The sequence below is a fragment of the Myxocyprinus asiaticus genome, chromosome 23 (genome assembly GCF_019703515.2).
Source record: "Myxocyprinus asiaticus isolate MX2 ecotype Aquarium Trade chromosome 23, UBuf_Myxa_2, whole genome shotgun sequence".
In the NCBI taxonomy this organism is placed as follows: Eukaryota; Metazoa; Chordata; class Actinopteri; order Cypriniformes; family Catostomidae; genus Myxocyprinus; species Myxocyprinus asiaticus.
The window spans coordinates 36,575,782-36,599,871 of record NC_059366.1 but is presented as its reverse complement, the minus strand read 5'-3'; the positions used below and the strand labels follow the sequence as shown (position 1 = coordinate 36,599,871).

At 36.3% G+C, this 24,090-nt stretch overlaps 1 protein-coding gene across 1 annotated transcript in view; it reads left to right on the top strand.

The window, feature by feature from the left end:
- The first annotated feature begins 3,384 nt into the window (after positions 1–3,384).
- Positions 3,385–24,090, top strand: part of LOC127414069 (serine/threonine-protein phosphatase 2A 56 kDa regulatory subunit epsilon isoform) — a 46,904-nt gene continuing 26,198 nt past the window's right edge. The window contains exons 1-2 of the mRNA XM_051651784.1: positions 3,385–3,737; positions 13,071–13,231. Coding sequence (XP_051507744.1) covers positions 13,075–13,231 — 157 coding nt within the window. The 5' untranslated portion in view covers positions 3,385–3,737; positions 13,071–13,074. The remainder of the gene's footprint in view (positions 3,738–13,070; positions 13,232–24,090) is intronic.

Below are 24,090 nucleotides of genomic sequence, written 5' to 3'. Positions count from 1 at the left end.
TTCACTTGAAGTCACACATGGTGCCTGTTTATTTTCACTTTCACATCTGAAAGTTAAAGTGGAGATTTAGAGTAGAAAGTACTTACATTTTTAAAACTGGAAATGGGTTTCTCCTAAAGGGATACCAGAAACAACATTTTAATCTTAACAGTGTTAGTTTACCCAAAAAATGATAATTCTCTCATCATTTATTGAACCTCATGCCATCCTAGATGTGTATGACTTTCTTTATTCTGTGAATCACAAAAAATATTTTTTGATGTTATATATCCATACAAAATTTAGTGTGAAAAAATTGTTACATTTGGGCTGTTTCTCACCCAAAACTGATTGTATAGCTTCAGAATACATGAATTAAACCACTCGAGTTGTATGGATTACTTTTATGCTGCCTTTCTGTCCTTTTTGGAGCTTGAAAGTGTTGGACCCCATTAACTTGCATTGTATGGGCAAAAACACCTCATATCTCCATCAAAATATTTTCGTTTGTGTTCTGCAAAAGAAAGAAAGTCATACAAGTTTGAGATGTATTAGGGTGATTAAATGATGAGAGAATTATAATTTTTGGTTGAACTATTCCTTTAAGACTTTTTATTTATTTTTTCTGCTGTTTTTGTCCTGCAGACTGCTGATCTGACGATTTTGAAAGTATTTGGGATCATTATATTAGTGATACTAAAATCTTGTGGATCTTTTTACAGGTTACAGCAGTAGATACCATGACAATAACACCTCATTGAGTCATCCTAAAATAAAGACATCTAAAGTGTATATCATTTATTAGTTAATGGTGTCAGACTGGCCTTACTCAGTTTGATTACACCTGCTAAAAGTCTTTACTTCTGACAATAAATCATTTGATTGTTTTGATATGGCTTTTTTTTGTTAATGATAATTTAGATCGTCTGCATCCATATTGATGCTTTTAATGCATGGTTTTAACTTTTGTGTCAGGAGTTTGTCCAGCCTGATTTTTCTGATCAACATTTGTTTACCAAAACATGTCCACTGTGTTAGAGCCATATCATGGGTATCCTGTTAATGACAGAAATTGTGGATCAAAATAGGATTAAGTGGGTGTTTTATACAAAGAACTATTGCCGATCTGAAAATGTTACTGTTACTGATAAGATTATTTTTAAGGTACTTGCTATTATTATCTTGGCCATAATTTCACATGGCAGGGCAACTGATGAGCAATAGGACTTTTTAAACATTGAATCTTATTAGGGATAGTTGGATAACTACCGAGTGTGCTTTGAAATGCAAATGTACGGCTTAAAAAGGCTGTGTTTATCTCCAAGTTTTGTGAGCTTCCAAGTGTCATGCACTTTTAGAGTTCATTCAAGAATCTTAAAGATGTGTGATTCAGTTAATTTGTTTCTATGATCACACAGTGTCAACACACAATGAGAGTCCATTGAACTAAGATTTTGGATGTAATGTTAGAGTTTTGCCACAGTGCCACAACAGGATTGCACTTACACCATCACTCTCTGTTCATCACCTAGTGAATGGAAACAGCCTCACCCTCAATAACATTTAAAGGGATAGTTCACACAAAAATTTAATTCTCTCATCATTTACTCACCCTCATGCCATCTCAGGTGTGTGACATTCTTTCTTCTGCAGAACACAAAGATTTTAGAAGAATATCTCAGCTTTGTAGGTCCATGCAATGTAATTGAATGGTGGCCAGAACTTTGAATCTAAAAAAATCTGCATAAAAGTAATCCATAAGACTCATGTGGTAAAATCCATGTCTTCTGAAGTGAAATGATAGATGTGGGTGAGAAACAGATCAATATTTAAGTCCCTTTTTATTTTATTTTTTTAAACCATAAATCTCCTCTTTGACTTTACTTTTATGTTCTTCTTCTGTTTTTTGGCATTCTTTGAGCATATCGCCACTTACTGGTCAGGCTGGTGAAATGTGGAGATTTAAAGAAAGAAAGGACATACATATTGATCTGTTTCTCACCCACACCTATTATATCACTTCTAAAGATATAGATTTAACCACTGGAGTCTTATGGATTACTTTTATTCTATCTTTATGTGATATTTGACAGTTCAAAGTTCTGGCCATCATTCACTTGTATTGTAAGGATCTACAGTGCTGAGATACACTTTTTAAAACCTTTACTTTTGTTTAGCAGAAGAAAGAAAATCATACACATCTGGGATGGCATGGGGGTTAACTATCCCTTTAACTATGTTGCAGAACTTGATGAGAATATGCCATTTGCCATCTAGCATAGGAAATTATGGCTTAGTGACATTTGTGTGGTTTTTGGACAATAAACAGCTGATATAAAGATAAAAACCCAGATATAAACTCCATATAAACTGTGTGTGTGTGTGTGTGTATATATATATATATATATATATATATATATATATATATATATATATATATATATATATATATATATATAGGTTAATTTGGCTCAGGAAAGACCTCAGTATAAAAATTAAATGCCTTCTTATTTTGATTATCAATTACTCTTAAGCACATGGTCAAATTATCTATTTCTAACAACAACAATAATAAAAAAAATCAAATCTAGGACAAAACCTAAAAAACAATTCACTGCTAGGATTAAGACATTACAGTAATTTCCGAATAATTTAATTTGTTTGCATAATATCATAAAATAAGGATAAATGTATTGTTTTATTGTAATTAAAAAAAAAAAAAAAATTATTTCCCCGTAACCAGTTGAACGTCCGCATACACGTGTGTGTGCATGCGTGCGCGCTCCCGTAGCTTATTTCCTGCAACACACTCATGTAACCGCAGCTTACTGAGCTGAGTGTAAAGGATGCCATACGATAGTTCACGCCAGGTGTGCTCATCTGTGGAATGAGACGCTCCTCATAAGGGCTGGGCCCTCATACAGGTTTAACTTCATTCTAGAAGGAAGGAATTATTTTCTTTTCCCCTTCTACCATTTTCCCTATTCTCAATAAAGCTTTAATGATCAAAGCTTTGCCACTGGCATTACTAAAATAATTATTTTCAATTCAGCTAAACTTGCATAGCGCCTTTCATAATGCATATGGTTTTAGAACAGCTTTGCAGAGAATAATGCCCTAATAAGTATTTACGGCACGAAAACAGTAGAATTATATTAATTATTTAAATTGCATAAGGATAAAACACTTAAAATAAATTCAGTAGTAGATAACATAGAATAATAGGCGACTCTCTTTCGTGGTCGCACACGCCTCAACCTAACTTCTCTACTCATCTGTGGAAAAGCCTTCGGAGTCTCAGCCCGCCCCCCGCGTTGTGATTGACACCAACATATCCCAATCGCGTCTCGAGGAATCTTCAAACCGACCAATGGCGTGGCGCTGTAGGCCCGAAGCCGGCCAAGCAGGCTAGAGCGCGTCCGTGTTATGTGTGCTATGAACTCAGCCCAGTAATATTGACAATAGGGCAAAAAAGGACAACATTTTCTGATAAATAATATTTTCTGGATAAATCTAATCAGCAAGCGCGGTGTGTGGACAAAAAGAGACACCCGGGGATGTTCTTATTTCAGCTGGAACCTTTACTGTTGTCGGAAATTTGAGTGTTTGATGGGATTATTGCTGTGGGTTTGGCAGTTTTTAAGGCCAAAAACAGATTTGGTGTCTTTATTTTTCTTTTGCTGCTGCTTCAAGAGGCTTTGAAGGCGGAAAGACGATTAAAAACTCCTAAATCAGCTCCTCACATCGAAAACATCAAGGTAATTTGAATATTTGAATGGTTTTCTTTACCTCTGCAGCTCTGTTTGGATCCGGTTCGGTCTGATGGATCATATATTCAAGAACATATCTCATATAAATTACAATCACGTTCAAATAAATGAGGTTCACAGCATAGACTGTTGTGTTAAGTGTTGTGTAGTGACTGTGAATAAAAAGACAGCCAGAACTTGGAAAAAAAGAGGGGGAAAATGTGAAACTTCGTACACAGCTGTCTGACTGTAAAACAGCATTTGGGTAGGTGGATCAGTGAAAATTCGTGAGGAAAGCTTGTGCTTCATCTGCTTTTTTTTTTTTTTTTTTGGTTGGTTTGATTTGGTTTGTTTTTGTTGGTGTTCAGGAATGCATTGTGTGTCTAAATTAGCTGCAGCTCTTGTGTGTGTGCTCAGGCCCATCAATAGATCATGAACATGCATCATTTGCACTCAAATGAACAACAGCATTGATGTGTTTTCCACTTTTATTTTTAATATCCTTTTAGCAGAAATCCACTTGCCAAACTACTCGTATATCTCAGAACTCTGTGTGTTTTTAATTATGGAGGAACCTACCAAATACAAGCAACCCTGATCATTACTTTGGCTGTCTGTGCCAATTTATTGTTTTGACTCAGTGGCACCGTGACTCTGGGCCCTGTTTCCATGGTCTGGTTCACTTCAGCTGTCCACCTGTTTGGCAAAGAAAATATCTCACCACCAGCAACAACACTATGTATGCACCCCATGATTGTATGATCTAAATGGTTGTTTGGATTGACCTTCAGTGAAAACTAAGGGGAAAAGGTTATCCTTAAGTATCTGGTTGAAGTGTAATAATAACCTGGTAGAGATTAGAGTCAGGGCATCAGTGGCAATGTGTTTTGGATTAATGGTTGGGCATGGGTGTTTCCTATTTTGTTGTGACCATGTGTTCACTCCTTTGTCAGCCGATCCACTGGTTAAGCCTCAGCTAGGACATCTTTATACCTGCTGGACTTTAACAGAGGTGAGCTGGATTGCCAGACAACTAGGATTATCTCCCACTATTACATAAATTAGCTTAGTTTTGCTACAGTTGAGACTTATTGGTGTGTAGTTTTAGAATTCACCTGAGGTCATTGTGCAGGTTCTTCTAAATGCGATTCTGTCTGTCTATCTATCTATCTCAGTGTTTGTAATCTGTGAGCATGGATGCCTTGCAAATGCTGGTTTAACATTCCACTTCTGTATATTGTAGCTTTGTTTTCTGCATTCACAATCTCTTCATTATTGTAGAGATACTTGTACTTGATCTCTGTGAGGGTCAGAGAAATAAATACAAATCAAATTTATCTGAGTATTGCTTAATTACTAAATCTGTGATCAGGACAAACTGATTGTTGTTGTAGTGTAATTATGGTCTTCAGAAGTCAGTTGTGTTGACATAAATGTAAGAATGAATTTGTTCTAACAACAGTTTACACAGGTAAAATTTCCTTGAAAATTTGCAGAAGAAAATACAGTTCCCATTCTTTGAAAGTCAGCTTTATTGTACTTTTGTTCTCCAAAGCAGGACCTTTTGGAGAGAGGGAAAATCTGTGTCTCAAGAGTGTGTCTCTGTGATCTTGCTTGCATGCAGTTTAAAATTCTGAAGTCTCTTAAAGCAGAAGTCAAATTCGGGCAGGGTTCACACGTGTCCCGGAAGACCTGGAAATTTTCAGTGCAATTTTCCTGTCATGGAAAATGAGAAAAATACCTAAATGTCCTAGAAAAGGTTTTTGTACAAGTATTGATATAGTGCAAAATGTTTTCGTTCCAACACTGATGTTGTAAACTTTAGATAACAATGACGGTCAGACCGCAGTTTTCTTTTTTGAGAATTAATTTACACCCGAGGTGGTAGTGTGGTGATGATACGGCCTTTACACCTTGGTATGTAGATTAAGAGTCTGCTTACACCGCCATCACATGTAGAGCCCTTTGATTTCTGAGATGTGGAAAGCATGGGTGGAGTTACTGAATTCAGTCATAAAAGTTGCATTAGCTATAAAATGTGAAATGTCAATGAATATGGCATATTTGGGACCAAAGTGAATAAAAAAAAAAAAAAAAAAAAATGTAATCTCGATATGCCCAGGTGTGATTATTAAACCACAAAAGGCTGCGGTTTATTTAAATAAATATATAATCTGCATGTGCTGCATGCTTCACAATGAATGTGTGAAGCGGCCGCTCGTATGCTGAAAACACCTCATAAAGTTATATTTTGCATAAAGCAAATGAACTGTATTTTTAGGGTAATTAAGATTTTTTGCATTGTGATATTATGTTTATGACAGTAATAATATATATATATATATATATATATATATATATATATATATATATATATTATTACTGTCATAAACATAATATCACAATGCAAAAAATCTTAATTACCCTAAAAATCTGACCCTCACAGAGATCAAGTACAAGTATCTCTACAATAATGAAGAGATTGTGAATGCAGAAAACAAAGCTACAATATACAGAAGTGGAATGTTAAACCAGCATTTGCAAGGCATCCATGCTCACAGATTTTTTTGCAGTTTCATTTCTCACAATTGTGATTAAAATTTGTATAATTTCAGATCGTTCATTTTTTTTTAAAGCATTTTAATCACATTTCACATTCTATCAATTTATGTGATCTCATGAAATTGCTTTTTCAGTAATGATACAAGCTTTTGTCACTGTTCATACAAATTTACACTGTTCATGTAAATTTCATGCACATTTTTTTTTACAAAATATTCACAAGGTTGGAACCTAATAATGAAAATAGATTTACACATATAACATTCATATAGTAATTGTATTATAAAAATAATAATTTCGGTGATAATCAAAACTATTCTGCAAAAAAAATAAAATAAATATATATATATATATATATATATATATATATATATATATATATATATATATATTTTTACCAAACCCTTGCATAGATGCGGCACGAGCATATTTATTAAAATCTTTAATATTTAGTGTTTTCTGAAGTTAAAATATTTCATAATGTATGATTGTGCCTTTAAATAGTTTTTATGTTACACATTTATTACACTTACTACATTGCTACATTTTGTTACATGATTGTTTATATGCACTTGTGTGATTTATATTGAGTTTACATTGATATAACAAGCACAAGCACTACGTTCTCTTTAAGAGAACCGGCAGATCCGCAATCAAATACGGTTGAATGAGCGCAGCGCACATCAGAGCCCTTCTAGCAAGGGTAGCCTACAAGCTTGGCATAAAATAGCATAACACTGCAGTCCCATAGACATTCTATGGCGGTACACTTGCGAGGAGACAAGGGGCCATTTATTTAATTTTTTTTTGGAATGGATGTCTATAGAGGAGATACTTGAGTGTGCTGAATAAACTGCTTTTGTGAGGAAACAGCTCATCACTTAAGGAACTGACCACCTGTCTGCTAATCTTCAACATGTTATACACAAAACAGTCCATTTGAAATGAACTTTGGGCGGAGTTTACTATGATAAAATTAATATTTTATAAGAGAAGACAGACAATTTTGCGACAGGGATGTATCAGTTTACGGCTCTCCCTATTCATTTCTATGGTAACAGTTACTTGCTGTCATAGCAAGCAAGTTGACTGATACACTCTCCCCTGTGGTAAAAACGCAAAGGTTGTTATATCGATATAGTTGATCTCTGGTGCACATTAACTAGAGAGAAGTTACATGGTTATTTTTCCCCTAATCCATCCGGGCAATGTAGGATTAGAATCATATGAATATGTTTCTTTTTATCTTTTTGATCAACAACTGATTGTAAATAACAGAAAGTTTTATTAAAAGAGACGTGAAATGAAAATAAAGTGCCTGGATCTTGTCTTTGGACACACAATAAATGGAAGGAAACTTTTACTTGCATAATGTGTATGACTTGCTTGAACAGATATTTATTTTACACGTTCTCAAATTCAGATCTACAAGCTCTCAAGTTTTGCATCACTTTTTCCTTCTAACAGACGTCCAACAGGTGCATTACACTGTTCTTTAGCCGTGCTTTAGAATGGAGAACTTTGTAAAAACAGTCTGTGGAAAAGTTTAAGCAAAATCAGAGTTGGTGTTGTTAAATGCAATGTAAATGTAATTATGGCATATCATGGCTCATCTAAGCGATGGTGACAGTGCAATCACAACACCACAGGACCTACTGCAGCCAAATAAGGTCAATTTCCTTCAGAGTGTGCGCTCATGAGACACAACACGCAGTAAAAGACGAGGCTGAATACAGCTTCTTAATTGCCAGCTTCTTATTCAGTAAAAGGATTGCGGTGCTTAAGTTCTTCTTCGCCACTAGAAATCTCTGGCAAGTCAATTCTGAATATTTACTAGCCAGGGGCTAATAAAAGACACATTTTATTCACATAGCGCCAAATTTTATCGCATATGTGAGTGATTTACTCGCAATGTAGAGGGCTGTAATAATAATCAATAAAATATATAATATTACAATAATATAATATTCAGGTTCACTGGGTTCCAAAAAAATAATGATGATGAATGGTGGGCCAAGGCTAAGTGGACAAAAACAGGTACACAATGGACAGGGTACAATGTGAATACAAAGAAGACAGTGTTTTATTACCAAATTTTGGTCAAAAGGAATCACTAACTAGTTTTTTGTTTTCCTTTTATCATATCAAAGTTCAAATCGCAATGGCCGTTTTTCAAAATAATTGCAATATTGCTTTTTGTCCAAATCGCGAAGCCCGAATATATGACATTATTTTGTATTATATTATATTATTCTGGCAAATTGTAATTGATAATTGTTTTGTATAATATTTATATATAATTGTTATTTTATTACTTTTATTTTTTATCATTTGTTTTTTATTTATGTTGCAAATGTGTATGTTTAAATACACATTGTCATATGAACAACAAGTGACTGATATTTCACAAACCTTTCAGTGCACAAAATCATTTTTGCTTACTTTTGAGTCTGGCATATCTTTGCTTGTCAGTAACCATCCTGATGGAATCAGTAAGTTCATTCAGTGAAGGATTTGTCAGACTGATTCAAACCGATAGCACGGTTGGTGGGATGGTTGTAACGATTCATTCCAATGATTCATTTTGGAATTATTCATTGAAAGAAGTTCAAATGAGTTCAAAAGACTCGTGAATCAGACTGCAGTATACTAGTAGTCATACATTGCAGTTTTGTTTTTGATTGCAGCCAGCAAACACAACGCAACAGAAAGACATGTTGGTTTTGGTGCTATTTCGTGCTACACACTCTTATCTTTTCATATTCAATTCAAACACTGATAAACAGTATGTAAAAAAAAAAAAAATAGCAATTATGGCTTTTTGCATTATGATCATGAAAATTGGTCAGGAAAATGTGCTTAATTGTCATGAAAATGATATCTTAGCAAATTATAATATCTTCTGTCATTTGATTTTTGGAGTGCAATATAACTGGACATGTTTACGACAGATTTTGTAAGCGTTACTCCACTGTTGGACATTTTTTGAGTTCTAACCACAGTGAGTGCTTTGTGTTTCTGCACTTCTACTGGCCCTGTGTGTGTTTTGGGTCTTGGTCAGTGTTCTCTTGTGCGATTTGTTGCTAGCGTGTGAAATTCATTGTTCATGTACATGAGAGAGAAGATGTATTCTTTTTACAGGTAGTGATACTGCCCAGCTTGTCTTTTCTAAAAACAGGAGAAGTGGCTCTGAAACAAGATGAAATTGTTTGTGCCAAGTCACACAGTGCAGCATTATGGGTTGCCATCAATAGACACTGGCAGCATCTCATTTTTTTGATGTCTGCTAATTTAAACATCTCAGACCATCCAGTTCAGATAATGAGATTCAATTCTGTTTTTGATGCAAATTCAATAGTGTCTGCCCTTAGACTTTTCATGAAATGAACCAAATTAAAATTGGTCTTTCTCGCTCCCTGCTTCCTTTGCCTCCATCTGTTTTTTGTTTTTAAAGGCAAGGACATGGTTCTTAGTCCCTATCTTCCTGTTAAAGCCTGTTTGCTTCCTGTTAAACTTTTTTGCACAAGTCCCTTTCCGAGTCTGTCTGTCTTTATTTCTTGACTTTTGTGTCTCAAATACAGCTGGTTTCTTATGCATAAGGAATGGCTGGATAGTTCTGTGTATATGTGTGTCTTTGCTGTAATATTCATGCATGAAATTCAAGCTGACACCTGTAGGCTTGTGGAAAACTCAATCCAGACTCTCACAGTTAACAGAGTCTCTGTCCTGCTGGGTTCTGCACACCTTTTTCCATCAGAACAGAGTTGATTCTTTTTTTTAACGTTGTTCCTGAATTTAATGCCATGCTGTATTATCTTTAACCGCAGTGTGCATTTCTGTCTTTATTTACATCTATGCCCAGCTTTTGATCTAATTCGATTGCATTTCATCTTTAGCCATTTGTGGTTTGTTTTGTAATTACTGCTGCTTTTGCAGACTGTAGGTCTGGGTTTAGCACTGCTTATAATTAGGGCTGGGTGATTAATCGAATTTTATTTTCAGTTATGATTTTGGCTTCCAATGATTATGAAAACAAGATAATCGAGATAAAACAATTATTGTGCCGCATTCTTTTTTGCAATGAAACACCCCGGCATTATATCTTTAAAGCATCCTGTATTAAAGTTCAAATAATAAGGAAGCGGGTTATGAAAATAAACTCAGCGCCGCATCTATGAGTTGCGTTAAGTGACCAGGGAAGAGATTGAGTCTTCTCCCGGCTGATTGCAGCAGCTAGATCATAATGTGATGGCTCGCGATGTAGTGAATCATAATATATGTGTCACGTCAACTGTGTTTATCTTATCATGACGAAAATCGGCGATTACGTAGCTCTATTAACAACAAAAGTTTGTTTTTTGTGAGTTAAAGATGGATCGAATTGAACATAAAGGTGAGAGAGTGTAGTCTTAGCCCATTATACACTGGAACAAAATACGTTTTTGAGTTTGTTTTGGCTTGTTTTCCAAAATAATATCTAAAACAACGTACATTTACTTTAGGAGCTATACTGCAGAAGAAAATATTGTTATCGAAGAATGCTGAAAACAGTATTTAATCAGGGCTCTACATTAATGCTTGTACGCTTATCTGGGACAAGTGGATTTTTGAAGGGGCAAGTGAAAGAGAATTTTACCTGCCTGACCTGACAACCAGACTGATTCAAACGTCAATAACGAATAACTCATTAAGGGGATAGTTCTCCCAAAAATGAAAATGTACCCTCATGTTGTTCCAAACGTTCAAGACATTAGGCTATTTTTTTTGTGGGATACAAAAGGCGATGTTAGGTAGAATGTTAGCCTCAGTCACCATTTACTTCAATTGTATGGAAAAATATGCAGTGAAAGTGAATGGTATCTGTCAGGCAATTGTTCTACCAAACATTTCCTTTTGTGTTCCACAGAAGAAAGTTATATGGGCTCAGAACTACATAAAGGTGAGTAAATGATGACAGAATGTTCATTTATGGGTGAAATATCCCTTTAATTCTCATTCATGTCATTGACAGCACACAAGCACAATGATTTGCAAAATGTTGGTGCTTTTGACTGTGCTTTCACCCATCTGTATGTTACTTCATGTTATTGATAATGTGTGTGGTCCTGGCTGGTGAGTCCTCTTAATTCATTTTGAAAATGGGTTCATTTAAAAGCCTGCCTGTGATATTGTTGCTACATTGTCAAATTTTTTCTTTTTTTTTCTCAAGGTAAATATTCGTATTCAAAATGTGGCAGTGACGTATGTTTTCGTATAGGGTGTATCAAATGCAAATATGAGATGGTAGCTCACTTTAAGTGTTTGTCCTGCTCATTGTGGAGGGCAACAGTGTTGCTTATTTTCAAATAGAATGTGCTTTAAGATGGCAGGATTGCAGTTCAACACATTAACTGTGTTTTAATCAATTTGATTGGTCTGGGATTCGTAGATCACGAATAGGCCTAGCTGATACTGACTTCATTTTCTGTTTTAAGCTGCAGTCAGTCACACTTGGTTTTGAGCATGCAGATTTTCTTTAGACACCTTAACGGACAGAATAAGATGTTATGCTTGAGGGCTTTGGGTTTCAATTCATAATAAATCACCAATATCAAGTAATATTATACTCAAAATGTTAAAATATAGGCTACCATCTGCTCCGCTTTCCTTCAACTTTTGTATGCAGTTTGTATTGCGTTTTCGGTCTTCCACGTTCAGATGCATTTGAATGGAAGTGAATGGATCACAAAGTGCAGCGTGACCATGGCTTTATGCAGAACAATTACGGAACTAAGACAGAATTGCAAACTAATGGAAATAATGTGGGGTTTAGTTGAATCTGCATTAAAGCTACACTATGTAACTTTTGCTCCTCTAGCGGTTGAAGCATAGAACTGCAAGTTAATTGCGGAGGAACACTGTTTTGGTAATTATGTCAGTTGGGCTTCAGCTCTGCTCTTCTGCGCGGATGAATCTGATGGTTTGAGGAGTACCGGTGTAACCATGGATACAGATGATCAACTTATCAGCGTGAATGTCACTAACAACAACAAAACTCACCCCCTCCCCTCAAAAATAAATGAATAACGAAAGGAAGAAAATGACAAATATCCAAAAAATATGTCTTATTAGCAGGTAAGCAGCATATCTTTCACTTATTGAAAACAATTGTTTCAAAATAAATAACGTTACTATGTTAGGCAACGATGACATTAGACATAATGATTTCTAGTCATATCAGATAATGTCAAACAGTGGAAACTATTATAACTTAACTAGCAGCACATAGACTAGGGTAGTAACTGGTTTAGAGATTAGCATTGTTACCAGCATAAAGTAGTTTTTTTTCCATTGACCTTCCTCGAAAATTATATTGAAAGCACTGCAATACCACAAAGCTATCTAACGAACTACCAAGCTAAGAGAGCTACCTGGCTAACTACTGGACCAATAAAATATCTTACCTGTCAAAGAAAAACTCCATCTCTGGGTCGGTTTTAAATCTTTTCAGATCTCAGAGTTGTCGCCACATCTGAAAAGCCAAGCCGATGTTGATTCGTGTTTTATAATGGGCTCTGTCATTTTCCCTTTTTGCTTACAGACTCTTCTCGGTTCGAGGTCTCTACCATAGAAAAAATATTAAATAGTATAGCTTTAATTCTTGTGATTGCAAAATCCTGCAGAGATTGATTGAAATGAATTTTGGTGACAATTGGAGAACTTGGAGTTTGGTCCTGCTCTGACCTGCCTCTCTTGCTGTGTTAATGTGCTGTCTTACACATTACTATCTGTCTTTTTCAGGGCTATGTCCTCCGCAGCCACCACTCCTCCATCAGTGGATAAAGTAGACGGATTTTCCCGGAAGTCTGTCCGGAAAGCCAAGCAGAGACGTTCTCAGAGTTCCTCACAGTTCCGCTCTCAGGGCAAACCAATCGAACTCACACCTCTTCCCCTGCTCAAAGGTGACACACACACACACACACACACACACACACACACACACAATTACAAACTGCTAACACAAACACTTGAGTTCTGAAATCACTTGTTTTAATTGTGTTTCAATATGTTTTTGTTTTTGTAACCCTTGTCGTTCATAGTACAATGTAATCCCTATTCAGATGGCTTCAGTAGTTTATGAATGTGTGTAGTTACATTGAATATACATCCAGCGCACATGCCAGTGTAAATGTCGTATTTTGTTGTATTTCTAAAATTTCCTTTGAGAATTTTAGAACTTTTCTAAGATCATTAAGAGTCACAGAGCAGCAACTGGGTTTTTCTGTTGATCTCTACATAACTGCTGTAAATGTAAAGTGTTTCATCTGTGAAGTGGACGAGATGTTGAAGTCAGTTTGTTGGCTTAAGGAGTTGCAGTGATGCCGGAAAAGTTCTGTAATATTAATAATATGTGCGAACATATCCGGAACATTAACATTTTGATCACATACAATGTTAGGATGCTCTAACATGCAAAGAGTCAAAGAGTTTTAGCCAGTCACAAAGTTCTGAAGGAGCTGAGGCAGTTACTCCCCAGTGTTTAAATTTTGCCTTTTGTGGCATATTTGTCAAATTTATTAGCTAGCTAGCTAGCTAGCTGTGTTGGGGAAATAAATGTAATCAAATTAGTAGGGACTCACAGATTTTAAATGTGGCCGATAATGATTTGATCAAAAAACTATAGGCTGATACGTACATTTTTCCACAATAGATAAATAGAAGATAAACATATTTAGAAAGAGACAAAAAAATAACTAAATATGTTAACATGCTGATTGATTAAAAAAAAAACTCAACTAAAATATTTTTGCAGTTCAAAACAACAGAACTCACATTTTACAATTATGTACTGTATATGATAAAACATTACAAATTTATACTATGCATATGTTGGGCAATTCCACAGAAATATCAACCACATCGTGGAAAAATAAAAAGTTTTAACCAAAGAAACACAACCACCTTTTAAATTCTGTATTATATGTGGATAGTGGATAATTCCGTCCTGACCGCTAGAGGGTGCCACTTGCTCACACAGCGCTGGCTGAAGCACTGAATGCAGACTGTGTTTTGAAACATAGCTTTTTTAGGTTGAGTAATCTCGCACAGCCATACTATGATTTCAGTCTTAATTAAATCAATCATGCTGCATTAACGGATATTATACAGATGTCTCAGAAGTCAAAGTTTGCTGGTTTCAAAGCATTTTGGATGGTTTCCCTCATCGTGTAGCCTATAGCTAAGTGCCGCTTTCACAGCGGTCACGTCCGTTTATGGCAGTTTCTCCACATTAAAGTGAGGTTCTTAGAAGTGTTGACCCCTCTACATATTGTGGATATTACTATTTCTGGATTGTGCATTTGAATTCATAGAGTTTTTACCAAGTGTGTTATTAATTAATTATGAATAAACCATTGGTTTATCATATAGCTGTTTTCATGCTTGTAACAGAAATGCCGATGGTAGGGGTGCACTGATTGATCGGCCACCGATCTAAATCAGCAGATTTTCGTCTTAAATCCAAGATCACCGATAATGCCTAGATTCAGGGCTGATCTTTTTTGCAGCATGCATACACTGCTACTCTGAATGAACACTTGCTCAGCCCTTGAAGCATACAGTGTGACCACTGGAGGGTGAATTGGTGGCAATTCTAAGCATTTACGAATTTAAACTTTCAGACATGCTTTATGTAATTTAAATGAATATGCCGGTTTGTTTTAAAACGTGTAAGAATAATATGTGTATGAAAATTAAGCTGCCCATTTTCTAGTCATTACGGTAGTTATTCTGATTCGCTGCACAGTGAGCATGGAGAGGATAAAGAGACTGCAAATGGGCATAAAAATGAATTAAACAACAAATAAATATGCAAATACAAATATGAGTATACGTGAGTCGTGACATTCAGACGGTGTGTGGAGCGATAGAGACTGTTTGAGCGATCATGAGCACTATTATCTTCTCCCCCTTCAACATGAGCACTCTCGGTGTCAATCAAACAAGTGCACTCTCCAGGTGCCCCCAATATCTCATGTCACTCATCTCAGAGCATTCCCAATTTAATTGAGGATCCCAATTTAAATCAGACCAGTGTTGGTCGCAATGCCACTAATAACAGATATAACTGTTTAACCTTAAATATCGGCACTGCGTCTTCACACATTTGCTTAATAATTAGTGTTTTGTATTGCAACAAAACGCCAAAGGCGGTAAACAAATCATAAATACTAGTGATTACTCACAGGAGCAGTTATCGAGCTAGTTATAGACAACTTTCTTATTTTTGAACGTATCTCTGCTATGCGTGTTGCCCTCGTGGTTTTTACTGGTTGCCAGTATGTCCCAGTAACCTAGTTTCCATCCACTTTTTGCGCTGTTTTGTTATCGACAATGTGGAAAATGCTTAAAAAAATGTTTGTGAAATTTGCCGTATTCTGCTTGTTTCCATTCAAATGCCCTTTTATCGATTAAAAATTGTGTGAGCAATGAAGTCATGCTTAAAAAAACACTTTGTCGCATACGTTTAGGTTTATTGTTTCCATACAGAAATGTGTGTATATTGCTTATTGTGTACATTTCACCTCCCAGATGTCCCTACATTTTTTTTCCACAAAGTCTTTGTAAGATGGGGTGAGTATTGAGACAATTTATTGAAATTAGCCAACTTACTGTCATTTTAATTTCACAAATAAATGCAATCAGAAGATGAGGAATTGCAATCAAAAGGGAGCAGTTGCCCTTCTGATAGGACTGTAATATTGGTCCTGGTGTTGTGCCTATTGCATGTTGCCACTAGTTCCGACCCGAAAGTGAATCATCATGGCCCTGTTCAAGCTGGCAACCTGCACCAAGTAGTAGGGGAAACTTTCGGTATTAGTATAAGGAGCATCCATCGATGTGTATATGTGGTATGCACAGATATTAAAGAAAAATTGATGCGGTGTAATATCAGGGTTTACATATGATACATTCCTGATATTCAATAGGCTATTTTGAACAATCATCTAATCTAAACCATTGCCATCACAACTGTTTGTGAACAGCAACTTTTATTGACCAACTGAACTTAATTGTCATCTTAAAATTAATTTTAGCGTCATAATGCAATTTACATTTTCTGAAGAAGCTCAGCAAATGCGATAAACCTCTTTACGAGGGTTAGATTTAAAATATTTAAAAGTTTTAATGTTCAAAAGCTAGTATTCTGAAAGTGAACTCAGCATTGGACAAATAGTCCTGATATTTTATAGTCTTGAAAAAGTGTAGAACATTCTGAGAATGTCATTCAGCCAACCTTTTTTCGTCTACAGAACAGGGTAAGGTTTTACGTTAAGTTTGTGTAAAGAAAAGGCAATTATATAGGCCTAACAATAATTTTTTCATTTGGAAATTATTTTTTTTTAATTTAATGCTTTATTCGTTTGGTAATTTAATTTAATTTAATAGAGTGAAGTTTGCCAGCATTTTTTCAAAAGTAAGCTAAACAATAATTTTATAGAACTGGGCTTTGTTAGTGTTCCAAAAAAGCACACTGAAGCTTTTCTCCTAGTACTGTGTATTTATTTTTAATTTAAACATCTTTGTGCACAGAAATTATATGTTTTTTGTATTGTGGGCTAATTCCATAACTGCCGCCTATTGTTTTGGCTACCGTGATTAAATTAATTGCAAAGAGTGGCCATTCATTTGTTCTCCGTGCACTTGTCGATGACAGGTGCATGATACATACAAGATATTTGTGTTGGCACTCCTGGAAGTGTCATGACACATATGTTTGCAGCATCGGATCTGTGCAGGTATGCCGTTAAGACCAATCTATAACAGTGCGAGTATTGCTTCACGTACAATAAATTGGCTTTCAGGGATGTATACCTTATCGTCATGATTAACACAGGGTAACGATTGGTGTAAATTCTGTCGTGTGACACTATATTTTTGCGTTAATGCCAATTTTCTCTACAAAAAGTGTTTCCGAACCAGTTTTCCGCAACATTTGGAGTATCGGCATAGTTTATGTGCTAGAGTTAAACGTAAAAATATTATGTCGACACTTGTGAAATTTAGCGATAATTTGCGTTTCCATCAGCTATATAGGTAAACTTTTTGATGCGCTACACTATTTGTCGCAAAAAAACCCTTGGATGGAAACATAGTTAATGACCTTTAATACTGACAACAGAACTATTCATAACTGTTTTCAATACAAATAAATGTTAGCAATTCACAATTAATGTAATTTTACTGTGTGGGGCATAAACATAACTGCAGAATATAACTTACAAAAGTGTGGCTAAGGGCACTTTAAAAAAAAAAAATAGGTATCGGCTGATCTTAGTGTTAAAAAATCGGTGGTCAGTATCAGCCTCAAATTTCCTGATCGGCGCACCACTAGCCGATGGTTTTTATGTGGTCAATAATTGGATAAATATTGGCAACTGATACATTAGTGCATCCCTACAAATTAGACATTGTGCATTCATTTCCAATTGAATAACTAGATTTCCAGCACAACTGGTTGAAAAGTATTACCTCAGAGACTTAACAGCATTTTGGTCATGGTTTGTGATTGGTAGCAATGCGTATAAAGCCGGAAAAGTTGATCCTGCAGTTTAATGGGATTCATGTGGGGAATTGGCTTACCGTATATCATGTGGTACGAAGAGTGCACAGTAGTTGTGTTAAGAATGGAATACTTTGGCATCATGTGCAGTTTTTGCTCAATTACCGTATGCTTTTCTTAATATTTTTTATGTCAAAGAGTGTGAGTTATCCTATGATAAATATAATAGTTGTAGTTGTAGTAGTATTATGTAGTAGTAGTAGTATGCCACATACTGTATTTGTCACATGACCTTATTTTTAGGGATGTCCTGATACAATTTTTTTGAGAACGAGTACCGATACTTTTTTTTAGAACTCGCCGATACAAAGTCCAATACCCGTTTGTTTTTTTACTGCATATCAGCAGTTTATTTCAGTTTTATCATCAAAATTGTGTTTACATAAATTCATTGAAACTTTATGTAAAATTAATTTTCAACATAATATTGTATTATTTTTACCAAATGAAGTGATTGAATACAGAACCTCACAGCACAATCCTAAATACAACATTGGAGTTATTTTTGTCAAATAAAGTGCTGCATAATAGAGCATCACAGATGTGAGATATTGCTTAAATATAACACAGTTACAATTGATTTATTATTATTAGTAGTAGTATAACAGTAAATATTACATAACTATATAGTAGTGATCTATTTCTGTCATACTTTTTTCATTTAAATTGAGGTTTTATTTTGGCAGAGCTTTTATTTTGATTTGTTTCTGTGTTGTTTACCAAGGAGCTCTAACATAATTACGGCAGCTTCCCAATCTGGAAAAGCCGGTCGCTACTTGAATCAGTGATTATTTAACCGCAAAAGGCTACTATTTAAATAAATATGTAGTCTGTATATGACTCGCGCTAATAAGTGAATTAGCACTCTGCCTGCTGTCATCTGCTACAAACAGAGCATGCGATACTTATAATAGTTTTTTCCATGTATGAGCCAAGGATCTCTAAAGGTGAGAGCAGTTATGCCTACACAACACCGGCTCCACACATTCACAAGCACTCACATTTAAAATGCTGCATGTGCAAACTATCCATTTATCTCATTAAATCACAGCTTTTGCTGTTAAATAAACTCACTAGGACATGACGTGATTTTAATTTTTGCACTGAATGTTTACGTAAGGACATTCGTACGTCAGATGGTATCTCTTTTTGGTATCGGAGCATTTTTACGAGTACAAGTACCAGTACATGAGCGCGGTATCGGACCCGATTCCGATACCGGTATCTGGACATCCCTACTTATTTTGTGCTTTGGAAATAATTTGGGTTATTATTGTGCATTTTCTGTCCAATTTTGTGGATCTCTTTCTCACTGGAAAAGGAAGGTCATGTAGAATAATTTGCATTGTGGGATACAGGATTCCTTGCAGTGTGCACTGATTAGGCTTTATGCTGCACATTTTTGCAAATGCATATACGTATTCTTTGATTAAAGAGTTGACTTCCGCTATCACTACCCAATACTCAATAAAACCTTACAGTAAAATTGTGAAATTTCAGATAGGAGAATTGTACATCCTCAACTTGTATGTACTTGTCTAGGCAACTGGTGTGTTGTTTATGAAACTGCAGGGTTCAAGTGCAGACCTGAGTTTTTTCCATTTGATCTTAGTGAATGTAATGAAGCAAATAATGTGGATCCTATTATAAATACAGTGGGATTCAAAAGTCCACATTGAAGATCTGGCATTCAAGTCCTAATTTAAATCTAGAAATAAACTGTTTTAGGATCTTGAAAAATTGAAAACAAAAATTGTTTATAACAAATCAAGAAGAAATATTTACTGTCTCTAGGTTGCCAAGCAAGTTTGAGACATTGAACATGTTAACAGATTTACTTGCTTCCGTTGAAGCAAACAAGGTGCTCTTTGGAACATTTTCAGATCATGCTGGATTACATGGATCATCAGGTTTTGTCATCACTGTACATTTAAGAAAACATTTTATTCCAGGGTTTTTGCAGAAAGTGGCGTTCCGAAACATCATGTAAAGGAGAACTCCGATTTCTTTACGCCATTTAAAGGATTAAGAGAAAGCAGCCTGGGTTTCCCCTGGAGAATGTGGCTTATGTGGCCATGTAAACGCGCAAGCACATTGTAACAGGTTTTTGAGGAGTGTGCATGTGTGTAAACAGACCGGATTACAAATGTCAGAGAATGGAGCCCAACAACAGGTCAACACAGCGGATGGAATTAAATATTTCTGGGTGTACAGTGGGAAAGCACATACACTGTAAACTCTACCCACTTTCTGGTGTCCATGTAAACATAGTCTGTTTCTTGGTTTTGTGAATCACCCTACATTGCTGTTGGAGGAGACACGGAGAGATTCGCACTGTAACTCAGATGCAAATTCCTATCAAATGTTTTGGCACTGAAAGCTTGCCTGAGAATTCAAGTAAATGGAGTTCACCTGCTGTCAACATCATGCACAGACAGAGATGAGTGCAAACATTTCTCAGTTTGACCAGGAGCACATGCAAGGGCTTACATTTTTGTGTCAGTTGGCCATGTGCCTGACGAGCCTGTTTTTATGGAGTAGTGTGTATGAGAGACAGAGAGAGAGAGTGAAAATGTGAGTGTGTGCAGTCATGTGCCTTGCATTTGTCCATTGGTGTGAAGTTTTCTTCTTCCTCCTTTGGAGCTAAAACCTTAGACATCTACAAACAAATGCACACTTTCAAACATCTAAACCCAACACATTCATTCTACAAACACAGAATCACAAGTTTATCACTGCAGAAGTGTAACTAAACTTGCTTTCAGTATTACAAATGTGGTTTGTTAACACTAAACGAGACCGGCTTGCAGCAAATTGTTTTGTTTGACCAAATTACCTTGAGTCCAAATCGGTGCACCGAGTGGTCAAACAGGTTGATTTAGTGTTTGTAAAGTGCATCTGTTTGGCCGTCGCCAAGGTAACTGCCCTCCCATAGAGGCTTTGTCTGTTTACCTCTCATAGTAAATGAATGCAAAATACTATCATTCACTCTTCAAAGAACAGAACAGACAGTGTTCTATGTGCTTTCAAGGCAACATTATGTTGCCAAACTATGCAGTTTTAGCTGGAAGTTTTGAAACTGGGTGTTAGCCAGAACACTATTATTTTTTTTTTTAACATGTGGCGCTGATGTTTGAGTTATCGAATGCATTAAATATCCATGATATTCATTTTAACTAAGTGGTGAGATCCAGTTAGTCATGACGGAACATGCTTTTTTGGGGGGGATTTTCTCCCTTTTCTCCCCAATGTGGCAGGCCCAATTCCCAATGCACTCTAAGTCCTTGTGGTGGCGTAGTGACTCGCCTCAATCCGGGTGGCGGAGGACGAATCTCAGTTGCCTCCGTGTCTGAGACCGTCGATCCGCGCTTCTCATCACGTGGCTTGTTGAGCGTGTTACTGTAGAGACCTAGGTGCGTGTGGAGGCTTCACGCTATTCTCCGCGGCATCCACGCACAACTCATCACGCGCCCCACCGAGAGCGAGAACCACATTATAGCAACCACAAGGAGGTTAACCCAACGTGACTCTACCCACCCTAGCAACCGGGCCAAATGGTTGCTTAGGAAGCCTGATTGGAGTCACTCAGCATGCCCTGGATTCAAACTTGTGACTCCAGGTGTGGTAGTCAGCGTCAATACTCGCTGAGCTACCCAGGCCCCCCATGACAGAACATGCTTGAGTTCATCGCGCATAGACAAGAAATGGAACAGGTGTGACTGAAAGTGAAAGCGTTTCCACTCTTTTGGTGACCTTTGCCCCCTGCAGTATGCTCAATAAGGATTATGGGATGGAGGTACTGCAGGGATCAAAGCATCTCACCCCCTGCAAAGGTCACCCATCAAAGGTCACAGAGATGGGAGTGTGAGTGATAGAGATACAAATGATCACTGCAGCTGTGATTCAGTAAGATTGAGGCTCATGGTAATGGTTGCAGGTTGTGTGCATTGAGGTAACTGTGACCAGAGAGTTGCTAAGATTTCTTTGGTTCCTTTGAAAATGAAATTTCTGTTATTTACTCACCCTCATTCCAAACCCATATGACTTTCTTCTGCGGACCACTAAAGGAGCCTCAGTCACCATTCACTTTCATTCCACCTTTTTCCATACAGTGAAAGCAAATCATTACTGACTTGCTTTTTGCTGAACATTTTCTTTAGTATTCTCCAGAAGAAGGTAAGTCTTAAAATTACATGAGGGTGAGTAAATGATGACAGAATTTTTATTTTTGGGTGAACTGTTCCTTTAACAGGTCACGAGAGAGTAATTATTTTTGCTATTGCATTTGGTGACGCTAGTGGCACAGAAATGACGAACTTCAGCTTTTTAGAACAAAAGATGAAAAGCATGTTTATTTTGCTCACTGTAGGTAGAAGTGTCAAATTAGCATGAAAAACCCCAGTGGTCAGTAGATGGCACTGTGGTATTATAACTTTACTAAAGAGACTTGCAACCTTTAATGGCCCTGAGAGGTGTTTCTCTGTTCTAGTTCCCTGAATGCATCTGTTTTACCTATAGTCCACCTTATATCTTCCTGATATATCTGTGACCATCTGCCCTGCGGTTCCAGTCACCTGAAATCACTGGATCTTCTGTCTACAAGGGTTTGCCGATTTTTATCAATTCATTTAAATTAATGTTTTAACACAATTAAAATTTCCTTTACTGTGTCAGTTTTGACATGTCCATAACGCAAGTTAATTATCCTATCTAAACTTAAAAAACTTTCTGGATCTCTGGACTCTATCTCCAGGTGTGTATTAGTACTTTTTCTAGAAATTCTTAATTAGATAACTGTATTATCTTGAAAAACGTATCCAGAAAAACTTGATAATTTCTAGATAACTTATCAGACAGATTTGGCTTACACAGTGTAGGTATTAATTTTTGTCTAAGAAGTATTTTTCAGTTTTTTTAAACTGCCATTTCTGAACATCTGGGTAATTTTTAAGCCAAGTTTGCACAATATTTGCCTTCATATTTCATATTAAATAAGTTAATTTATTTTAGACTATGTTGACAACTTCCTGTGTGGTGCACTTTGTTTTTGTGCATTTATCTTGCACACCTATGTTTTCTATAATGAATAGAACTTTGATTTCTCTATAGCCAGATTTTCTTGAATTGCAATAAAGAAAAATATAATTGTAATCATGTAGTAGTTACTCTTTTTGTTGACTAAATTAAAAGTTGAAAAATCGACATGAATCGTCCTTAAGTTTTTGCTATATTGCCCAGCCTACTGTCTACAAACTGTGTCCCAGTATGTTTGCATGGCATTTGTTTTATATGGTAACATGTAATGTTACGTGTAACCAGCTGGTTGTCAGACCTCTGACGCTGTATGGTGTCATTTACATAAGGTAAACAATAGCCACTTTTCCACCATCGGGCCAACGGTACTAAGCATGGTACGGAACGGTAACGGTAGCATTCTCACATGAGCGCGATTCGGCATGGCACGATTATAAACAGTTCATGGCCCGGGTAGCGAACTTCACTTGATTGTGCTTAGCTGTGGAATGGCTTTAGTACGTGGCGACTCACGGTTGTCAATTTGCCAACGACAAGGTAACTTACAGAGCTTTTAGTTGTTTCTAGCTTGCTAAATTTGCTAATATGTGGGTGAAGTTAATAAAAGTTAATAAAAAAAAAAGTGTTTTTAGTGGATCTCCTTGATTTTATAATAATGGTTTCACTAGTATTGTAGCCTAGATTATTACCACAATACTTATATAATATTTAGTAAAAAAAAAAAAAAAAAATCCTTTTTAGCTAGTTTGGGAATTTTTACCTTTCTGTGTGTTCATGTCCGGTGGCATAGACAAGCCCTCAGCAAATGATGGTAAACCTCTCACTTTTTCTCTTTGCTTTCCTTTTTGCAACATGGGCCATGTCTTTTCTGTTTATTAGCAGAATAAAACAGAAAAAAGCATTCCTTAAAACTGGAATATGTAGTCATCCTCCATAGTGCACTCGCTCCAATGTTTACCACTCATGCCGTTGCCAAAAGACAGATCTGTTACGTACATTCTCCTGATTTCACCACACCACAGTAGAAAAAGCAACTGTAACCATGCCAACTGGCCCGGATCAGCATGGTTTTGCGATGAGAACTGTTCGGCTCGATGGTGGAGATGCGGCTATTGACTCACTGGCTAGTCGATTACTTCTCAGGACAACTAGTCGAATAGTTAA